The 11,152-nt window shown below is 38.8% G+C and overlaps 1 protein-coding gene across 1 annotated transcript; it reads right to left on the reverse strand.

The window, feature by feature from the left end:
• Nucleotides 1-9,565: 9,565 nt before the first annotated feature.
• On the reverse strand, nt 9,566-11,152 carry LOC113766596 (putative UPF0481 protein At3g02645). The gene has a single exon (XM_027310771.1). It carries the CDS (start codon nt 11,150-11,152, stop codon nt 9,566-9,568), a length of 1,587 nt encoding a protein of 528 aa, XP_027166572.1.

Raw genomic sequence — 11,152 nt, forward strand, 5'->3', positions numbered from 1 at the left:
GTCCTGTATATTCAGATCCTTCTTTCCCTCCCCATTTCGTAAATGCCATCCCTTCTTTTTTCCAAACGATAGAAACATTCCATTACTTCATCAAAGGATTACAAAACTGGAGCAAAGGCTCCTACATCATTTTTGGCTAAACTACTTAGCCAACTTGGAAAAGAATCAACCCAAGCTATCTCAGACACTAGATTTAAGGCAAATTTTGCCAAATGGTGTGCCACACAATTCCCTTCCCTCTTAATAAAAGAGAAGATACAGGACCTAAAACCCTTACAAAGTACCTTAATGTCAAAGAGGACAGCTCCTGCCAGATGATCATTCAAGCTTCCTTCTCTGATTTGATCAATAATTCCCCTGCAATCAGATTGGATAATAATGTTCATCCATCCATTACTCTGGGCAAACATGAGAGCTTGTCGTATTTCCGTAGCCTCTTCAACAGCAGGAACTCCCCTCCTACCTTCACAACCAGCCCAAGCACCCCTTAATTCCCCTCTGCTACCTCTGGCCACAACTCCCCAACCTACCTTTGCTGCAGTCTGTTTAATTGCTGCATCAATATTTAAACATAGAAAATCCCCTGAAGGTGGTTCCCATGTAACCATCTTGTTTTCTTTATCCTTCCCTACTACCTCCTCGTCCCTTATTGCTAAATTTGCCATCTGGAATTCTAGCCACTCTTGTACCGCTTTGTTAGCTATTACACCAGGACATCTCCCTTCCCTATTAAACTGTATCTGGTTCCTGGATTTCCATATCTGCCAAAGTACATTAATAGTCAGCTCAACATGCTCCCTACCCTCCTTCCGAGCCCTTGCTTCCATCAAACCACTCCACCACTGCCAGAAATTATGTCTACAAGCCTTCAAACCATCCCAGCTAATTGGGGCAGCTTTCCATATTAGCTCAGCATGCTCACAGAAGAAAAACATATGCTCCATAGTTTCTGTCCCTTCTCCACAACAACAACACCTATCATTCCCTTGTCCAGTTCTCCTCCTAATTGTTTCATTAACTGGCAATATGCGTTGAAGACACTTCCAAATAAAATGCTTTAGCTTATGCTTAACGTTCAGGCTCCATAGAAACTTCCACACTCCTGATCTGGCTTCATTCCTGCTGCTGCCAACCTGTTGGAGACATTCCTTTCTACCTTTGGCCTGAATCTCTTTTGCCACCACATACCCAGATTTCACTGTGTACTCTCCTGATTTAGCCATTATCCAAACTAGTCTATCCCTGGCACCCATAGCACTTATTGGAATATTAAGTATTCTTTGACAATCCTCCTCCTCAAACAGGTTCCTCAACAATCCCTTATTCCACCTACCCTCAGAAATCAGCTCATGAACTTTTTGTATATTACAATGTTGAGGCTTTTTTGACCTTATTTTTCCATCATCCACATCTAGCAGCCACTTATCTTCCCATATCCTAATCTGCTGACCATTTCCCACTTTTTTCCGTACCCCTTCTGCCAGAACCTCCCTTGAGCCTAAAATACTTTTCCATATCAGGAATCCCCTGCATGGATTTTCATAGTCCAGATGGACGATCCTCTAAAGTACTTGCCCCTAATAATCTTACTAACTAACAGGTTAGGCCTTGTCAAAAATCTCCACAGCTGCTTAGCAAGCATAGCATTGTTAAACTGTTGGAGATCCCTAAAGCCCAACCCCCCTTTCCCTTTTACCTCAGACAGCCTCCTCCACTCCATCCAATGTATTTTCCTGTTTTCCTCCCTATCTCCCCACCAGAATTTTGCCATTTCTTTACAAATATCACTGCATAGGCCTTTTGGCAGTTTGCAACAACTCATAGCATATGCAGGTAAAGCCAAAATCACAGATTTGAGCAGTACCTCCTTACCAGCATTGCTCAGCAGCCTCTCCTTCCATCCTCCCAACCTATTGATGGCCCTCTCCCTGATGTAGTCAAAGACTTGCCTCTTTGGTCTTCCAATAACCATTGGCAAGCCTAGATACTTACTTTGCTTAGCCTCCTTCATCCCTCCCAAAATACTCAAAACTTCACCCTTAACTGAGTTCCCAATATTCTTGCTAAAGAACACTGAGGACTTTGCAGCATTGATAGCTTGTCCCGAAGCTTCTCCATACAACTGCAACAGATTCATTACATGAACAGCCTCTTCTTTATTAGCTCTGCAAAACACCAATGTATCATCTGCAAAAAGGAGGTGAGACAAAGCTGGGCTCTGCTTAGCAATTTTGAGTCCAGAAATGTCATGATTAGACATAGCTCTCTTAAACAAACCTGACAATCCCTCAGAAACAAGTAAAAAAATGTAAGGAGACAGGGGGTCCCCTTGCCTAATCCCTCTTGTAGGTGTAACCAAGCCTCTCTTTTCCCCATTCAAATTAAACGAGTAGACAACAGAAGACATACACTTCCAAATCCAATTTCTCCACTTCTGACAAAAACCCATTTTTTCCATAATTTTTAGCACAAAAAGCCAATCTACTCTATCGTAGGCTTTGGCCATATCAAGCTTCAAAGCCATAAAAGCATTTGATCCACATCTTCTGTTATTCAAACAATGGATGAATTCATGTGCAATAACAACATTATCAATGATCTGTCTACCTGGAATAAAAGCTGACTGGTTTTGACTAACACAGTGATTTAAGAATGGTTTAAGTCTATTGACCAAGATTTTAGAAATAATCCTATAAACCACATTACACAAGCTAATAGGCCTAAACTGGGAAACAGACATTGGAGACTCAACTTTAGGAATCAGAGTAATGATGGTCTCATTGACAGCCTTCAGTAAATGCCCAGAATGAAAAAAACTGGAAATGGCATTTACTAAATCATTTTTTAGCACACTCCAGTATTGTTGGAAAAAGGCAGGAGTCATACCATCAGGTCCAGGAGCTTTGTTGGGTTGTAAAGAGAACACAGCTTTTCTGACTTCCATTTCTGAAACAGGTCTGACCAGTATAGCATTCATTTGGTCTGTGATCACTTGGGGGATCCCACTCAGAACTGGCTCAAACTGCTGAGGATTATTGGAAGTAAAGAGTCCCTGATAGTACCTATTGATTTCCTCCTCAATATCTGGCTCAGAGACACACCAAGATCCATCTTCTCTTTGCAAACTTGAAATATTATTCCTTCTCCTCCTCTCAGCAACACTAGCATGGAAAAATTTTGTATTTTTGTCACCATCCTGCAACCATTTCACTCTAGCTTTCTGCTGCCAGAACACCTCCTCTCTCCTATAAGCCTCCTCCAGCTTCTTTTTAAGCTCCCTCACCCTCCTATCTTTATTAGCTTGGCCATCTACCTTAGCCTCTGTAATCTTCTGTTTTAGCTCTACAATCTCCTTTTTTGCATTTTTACCCTTGTGCCTATTCCAGTTCAGAATAGCTACTCTGCAGTTTCTAATTTTTTGATGCAACTTAAAAAATCTAGAACCCTCCTGCTGTTTTCCCCATTCCCTGGAAACAATCTCTCCTACCTCCTTATTCTTTATCCAATTCCTATCAAAATAGAACCTTTTTTTCCATTTTCTACCCTTAGGCTCAGTGTCAAGCAGCAACATAGCATGATCAGAGGCATCATTTTGTATATGTAGGCACTTAGCCTTTTCATACTCTCTTCCCCACTGTCTACTACATAGAACTCTATCCAGACGTTCCTTTACTTCGCTCCCCTCCCAATTGTTTGACCATGTCCAAGGCATCCCTTCAAAGCCAATGTCAATAAGCTGATTAGTGTTTACAAACTCCCTGAAAATTTGAAAACTTCTATCAGACCTCCTACTACCCCCCCACTTCTCATCATTGGATAGGATATCATTCATGTCACCAGCCATCACCCAATTCTGACCCCAAACACTCATTCTATCTTCTATAATCCTCCATTGTTTCTCTCTAACCAGATCCTCACTACTAGCATATATACAAATCAGCCACCACCTATCTCTATTACCAATCCTCTCTATCAATATTTCAATAGTGAAGTCAGTATAAAGGATGTCACCAACCTTCAAATCATTCCTTCACATAACAGCCAACCCACCAGCTGTTCCCACAGGATCCACCACAAACAGTCTATCATATCTAAGCTTTAGCCTTACCTTATTCAACACTTCTTTCTTGTTTTTAGTTTCTGATAAGAAAATCAACTCAGGGGAGTGGAGCTTGACACTCTCCTCTATCTGGGGAACTGTCAAGGGGCTCCCAACACCTCGACAGTTCCACACCAGAGCTCTCATTGGGAATTGGGAGCCCCATTAAGGTAGGACTCCACCACCTCAGACACAAGTTCCATCCCCGCCACACTACTCACAATCTTACCTCTCTTCTGGTTTTCTCCCTGTTCCCAAATATTTTCCTTATCCTCACTCTCCCTCAGCTTCCTTTTACCCCCTTCATTAGCAATGGCTATGTCCCCATTCTTATCCCCCAGAGGTATCCTTCTACTTACTTCACGAACTAACCTCTTCCACCCTTTATTTCCCTTATACTTCCTCCCTCTCATATCTATACTACCAACCTGCTCCTGTTGTCCAGTCACAGGGTCACTCCCCTTATCCCCTCTATCCTTTTCCTTACTGTCAGTATCGAGTCCATCAATCCACATGGAGTCAAACAGTTCCTTATCATTCAACCCCCCTCTCTGGCTATTCTCCTGTACTTCCTCCTCAGATGTAAAAATCAGACTCTCAGTGACTTTACTCTTCCCCTTAATAACATCTCCCCTCTTTTTTAGCTCAGACTGCAGGCTCTCCTTCTTAATTTCTTTTAAAACCACCCCTTGGTCCCTACTCTTTTTTGTTTCTGTCCCTACTGCCCCTGGACCCTTCTCTTTAGTTTCCTTACTCCCTTCTTCTACTGTATCAACATTAACCTCCACCAGCTTCCAGGGCAGACAGAGCTGCTCCTGCACCCTATCCCCCCACCCCTTAGCCACCTGTGGCCCTTCACCACCCATACTCTCCTCCCTACTAGAAGTATTCTGTTTCCTAATAGGGCTCCTCGCATTACTAGCTCTAAGCCAAGCTCCATACTGATTCTCCTTATCCATATTCACTCCCTTCACTCTACAGCTTTTCTCATTATGCCCCATAACCCCACAACAATAACAAAAATCAGGACATTTCTCATATTTGAATTCTATCCATCTAGTCCTACCCCCTAGCTTAACTGTGGTTCCTCTCAGCATAGGCTTAGTTAACTCCATCTCAACCAAATTTTTTAAGTGTTTCCCTTCCTTACCCCCACCATTAGGAATAATCACCTCTTTAACAGAACTGAAAACTCCCCCAATTTTCCTCCCAATGTCCTTAGTAATCCAATGTATAGGTAAATTCCACCGCTGAACCCAAATCCAAGTCCTATTAAAAGCTTCCAAGTTCTGCTCTAATCCCTCCTCCCATGGTAACACTACTAAAGGCAAATTATCATATACCCATGGCCTTCCTCTCAGCACCCTATCCATTTCCTGGTTATTTCTGAAAATAAACTGGAACATATTAACCCCTAGCTCTACGACTCTCAGGTTTCTGGCGAACGGTCACATATTATTTGTAAAACTCTTGATACCCGCAATGTTCGCAGTCTTCTCCCCCCCCACCCTTCCAATAATGCTCAATTGACATTCAACTACCCCCTGAGCCAAGTCCTTACGATCTAATTCCACTCTCACAGCCTCCTCCTCTGTCAGAGCAAATTTCCTCCAAAACCTCAGTCATCCTGAACCACTACCAGTAAAATCCCCAACTAAACACAGACCAAAAGAAACAATACCAGTAACCTGTCCAATCAGAAACAGAAGCAACGAAAAGCAACTAGAAGCAACAAACGACCAAAAACAAAACGGAAACAACAAACACAACCGAACACGCACAAACACAAAGATAAGGAAACTTAGAATAACAAGACGAAGCAAAAACAAAAATGCAAACAGAAAATCACCTATACGCAGAGACTATATCTATGGAAGAAAAAGAAAAAGGACATACGAACGAACTGGAAGATGATAGCAAGAACACAAGCTCCGCAGAACCTCGAAACTAGCTTGCGCAGAGTACCGCTCACAGAACCACATCCAATGAGACAAAGTAGAAATAGGCCGTCAACCTCATGATAATCAAATTATTCCACTGAATTCACCATTGAAGCAACATAGATGTGGATCGAAAACAAACAAAACAGAGTTAATTTGTTTTTATTTGTATTTTATGTGTTTGCTTGAAAAAGAAAGTACGGGAAAATTGAATTTGAAAAAACACGCTCAAACACCTACTAAAGGTGAGTTTGGCTCCCTACTTAGAGAGAGAAAGTAACCACCTACAAGAGGGACGTAATATTTGACTTTATCATTAGATGCTACTTTTTTTTTATTTCTAATGCCATCCCTTCTTGCTAGAAAAAATTTTTAAAAAAGGAATTTTAGTAAAATCTTATTCATGTTACTGTCATTTATATAGTTAAGATCAATTGACACATGGAGGTTTTTTTTAATAATTATCTGGTTATTCAAAGTGTTTAAACAAGGACTTGTACAATGAAAGCAATTCCTTTTGTGATTTGGGCAATGTTCAAGATAGGCAAATGTAATTAGGTCAAATTACAAAAGAGTCATGGGGATCTAGAACATTATTATATGATGGGGATACTTGAAAAATATTTGGCTATTTATGAAGTATAACTGTAATTTGGCCAAACTACATTGTAAATTTCGCAAATCTGCCAAATCTTAAAGGAGGTATATGTAATTAACCCTTTAAGTTATGTTGATGCCGCATTATTTTTCGTTTGGTGCCTCGATGAGAGATAGGACCGAACAAGAAAAAAAATTCAACTGTCTTCGACATGAGGCATTATAATGTCATCTTAAGTTTCAATTGCTTTCAATCTAGATGAATAATAATGGAAAAAAAATGGCACTGCTAATATTTGGAATAAATTTTTTGCAACCGATACAAACATCAATAAATCAAATTAGTGATTCTATTTACTTTAAAGAAAATCTCCAATAGTGGACTAAGCGATACAAAAGTTTATGGTAAGATAAATTGGGATAGATTGTACAAAGTTCGAGTGAGACTTATGACAGTTTCACTTAACACTCTCTGTTTTTCAAAATTAACTTAATCCCTTATTATGAATTTTATTAGCACATTTGTCCCAAATCAATGAAATATTAATTTCCTGAACCTTGAGCTGAGGTTTGTGAATCTATTTGAAACAAATATTTCATGTGCGCATGAAATCTTGGACTTTAAATGTATCTCTTATTTGTACACGGAAAGTCCATATTTGTGTGTCTAACAACATGCTTCTAACAACCAGTCTTGTGTCAGTTTATGCTTTGAAGTTCTTACCTGTACCATAGTGCTGACTACATAATCAATTCCACTCTAATCAGGGGTTATAGTCACATTACTTCAATTTTTTTGGATCTCGAGTCAGTATCACACTAATCAAGGATAATTTGTCTATATCATGCTGTGATCAAATGTCTAAATTAATCGATCTTTCCTCCTCTGGTTGCTAAATTTTAATGCTCAAATCTTGCTGTCATCCATGTTGTAGAGTACAATAATCGTGAGGCAGGTGACAATATGATGAAAATAATAGTTACAACAACGCTGATGGCAGTGGTGGATTTAATGTGGGGCTGCTCCAATGAAAACTTTGTTGTCACTCATACAACTCTGATAAGGTTTTAGCTCTGCCCTCATTAAACTTTTTGAGAAGTAAAACAAATATATGACTAGCTTTGTCATTGGATAAGGATGGAGTATTAAATAATCCCAATGTGAACATGAATACTCTTTTACTTTACTGTTGTCTTTCTAGAGCTTCAAATTGAGGGTCTTGTGGGGATCAGGATTTGTAACAGTCATTACACAAATTCTTGTGTAGAACAAATAGTCATGTGTAGATAATTCTATTGAACACAAATGATTTCCATATTTGATTTATATGTCTTGCTGATCTAAATCTGACATGCACTACAAAATTACACAGTAAATAGCAACAAACAACCAATGTTATTTTTCTCAAAGGAGAAAAACAAAAAAAACACCAATCTTAGCTCATGTTATGCTTTCAATTCTAGCCTGCGCCAGAAAGCACCGATGAAAAAAACAAACTGTCTTATCTATTTATTTTTTGTCAAGTTGTAACTGAGGTTAGAATTTTTATGGCAGATTATTTAATCAAATCCACGAGGTTTGCTTCTCATCATTTGATGGACTCTTTCCCTCTTCTCGAGGGTCAATCTCAAACCAATCAAGGATTTATCTGCTCAACTTGAACTGGGAATTTTGGGAACATAAATAATTTCTTTCGAAATATGATAATCTTCTTTAGTTTGTTGTCTGTCTCATGCTACAATCATGTCGAAAATATAATTATATTTCAATGCCTTAAAGCTAGTCTATCAACACTGTAATATATATACAAATGTCAAGTGGTATGTACGATATGATGAAAACAACAATAATAATGATTACAAGTACAGTACCAAATTTTGCAGTTGGAAGTGAATTTAAAGCAAGAATGATTTTGTTATGAACCCACAAGTTTATGAAAGTAGAATGATTTTATAGTTCTCTTTCACATAAACCTAACCTTAATTTGAAAATTGATGATGGAGCATAAAAACTTAGTAGTTTTGATTCAGCTACAAAGCAAAAAAGAAAAAAGAAAGAAAACCAAATAACTTGATTCATTGATAAGCGTAAAAACCAAATACTTCTCTTTCGCATAAATGTAATCTTAATTTGAAAATTGTTGATGGACCCAAAAAAAAAAAAACTTGGTAGTTTTGGTTCAGCCAGAAAGCCAAAAAAAGAAAAGAGAAAGACAACAACAAAATAATCCAGTTTGTGATTTAGCTCTGTTACGATATAAACCAAATAAATTGGAACGAATATGCTCTGTTAAACCATGCTTTCACGCTTTCTAATAGGCATTTCCAATGCACAGATAGGTTTTAGGTGTGAAATGACAAATTCATATATTCAAAACTGGGTTACGTGGCAAACTTCTGTTGGGCAAAATTTAACAGAATGGTCAAAATCGATCACCAAAAAAAGTTAGTGGATAATTTTGAACAAAAAATAGTTGAGTGAGTGAAATAAAATTTTTAAAAAGTTTAGTAGGTTATTTGGCACAAAAAATAGTTTAGTGGGTAAACTGAAACTTTTAAAAAATTTAAATTTATAACTTTTCCATTAAGAATATATGAAAATAAAAATTAAAAAAAAATTAAAAGCTAGGGGAAGACTTTAAGAATAGTAAACTATTGATGACACTCTTTTAAACTTTTAGTTATATCCTAATCGCCTACTGAACCTTTGGTATGAACCTTTGCTATAGTAAATTTATAACAAATTATTGGAGTTGCTATGTCTAATTACTATAATATACTAATTATTAGGTTGTAGTAAAAAGAAGAAAATTAACACCTCCACAAAACTAAGAAATCATGATAAGAACACTGCATTTAGAATCAGAGAGAGACAAATTACTGTAAAGAAAAACTGAAAGGCCTGAAGGAAACAGAAACTTCTATAAATTCAAAATGACGAAATGGAACTGATCTTGCCAAACCAACGAGCACTGCAGCCATAAACCTGGCAAAATGCTTGTACTGTGAGGAGCACAACAAGCAATATGGCAAGAAAGATTTTGACAGCGGCCTCAGATGGAACAAAATGGTCTCTTATGAATCTCCAAGCTTTGACTCTGAAAGTGTTGTCATATATCGCGTTCAACTTCTGAGTGGCCTCTTCCAATTCGGGAAGAGGATTCTGACTACTAGATTTGCTTATCCCATTGAAGATTTTTGCGATTTCTTCACTCGGGAGATTGCTTATTATGATTCCCTTTTCCTTGAGCAAATCTACATCTTTAGCAGTGTCAATAATGCCGCACATGAAATCCACATATCCTGCAAGTATAAGGGTTGATTTTGGAGAAGCTGTGGCAACTTCATAGGCAACCAGGTTTCGTAATATTGCTTCTGAATCAGTGTCCAATGTGATTCCTGGGAGGTAGAGTATGCGGCCCTCTTCATCATACTTCATTCCAATACCTGAATCAGACCAGACTTCAAACTTTACTTTAGAAACACCATCAAGTTCCGAAACAGACGGTATTCGGATCTCCTCAATTGAAGAGTTTCCTCTTCTTGGATCTTTTTTGAAAAGTGCCGCAAATTTCTGCAGTGGTAAACTTGCTAGCAACAATAGAGGTTTCTGGCCCGTCAATTCAGCTGCAACCCTCGCAACCTGTGTAACTTTCTCAGCAACCTCATCCAATTCTCTGTCACTCGCAGATTCAACATACTCTTCTTCAATATACCAATTTTTCACAATCAAATTATACAAATAACTCAGAAGATGAGGATTAGAGGTATCACCAAGAATTCCTGCCTTATCAGTTAGGCCAAGGGGAGTGTGTGCTTTACAAAATGACAAGAACTGGGAAAATAACTCTTCGACCTTTTTTATTTCCTCCTCCTCACCTTCGTCCTCATCCTCTCCGTCATCTTCTTCTTCCTCCTCATCTTCTTCACCTTCCTCATCCTCGTTCTCAGCATCATCATCATCATCGCTACCTTCCTCCTCATCTTCCACAGGAGGTTGTAAAGCCTTTAGTATTTCTTTCAGTACAATCACGGGCATTTGATTCTCCAACATGACAATGTCCTGAGCTAACTTCCTGTCTGCCGAATCAACACTTGCTTTATCTGTGTAGGTGCCCAGCCGATGAAGCAAATATACACCGTCAATAGACATGATCCATGCCAAAGTACCGCCATCAATGTCCAAGTACTTGCTGTAGCAGGTGCGCACCGAGGGCTCAAGCACTTTGACCTTGTCGACAATTAGGCTTTTGAAATTCTGGCACTGTTCTGGCTTCAAATATTTCTTCACAGCCTCAAGCTTTCTGATCTCCATTTCATCAAGATCAGGCCTCAAGTGATGATATGCTCCTAGGCCTATCTGCTGAGGGGCATAAGCTTCTGGCTTTGTGTCGCATACTTTTTTGGGTACACGAAAGATGGAAGCATGATTGTCAATGTATATGATGAAATGCTCATTCAACTGATCAGTCCATCTTTGCTCACTTGTGATTGAACCGAAAAATGAGCTAGACAT

Source organism: Coffea eugenioides, chromosome 3 (genome assembly GCF_003713205.1).
Source record: "Coffea eugenioides isolate CCC68of chromosome 3, Ceug_1.0, whole genome shotgun sequence".
Classification (NCBI taxonomy): Eukaryota; Viridiplantae; Streptophyta; class Magnoliopsida; order Gentianales; family Rubiaceae; genus Coffea; species Coffea eugenioides.

What these genes read in the sequence shown, in the direction of transcription:
- LOC113766596 (XM_027310771.1), bottom strand. Translation starts at nt 11,152, where the DNA reads ATGTCTAGCTCATTTTTCGGTTCAATCACAAGTGAGCAAAGATGGACT.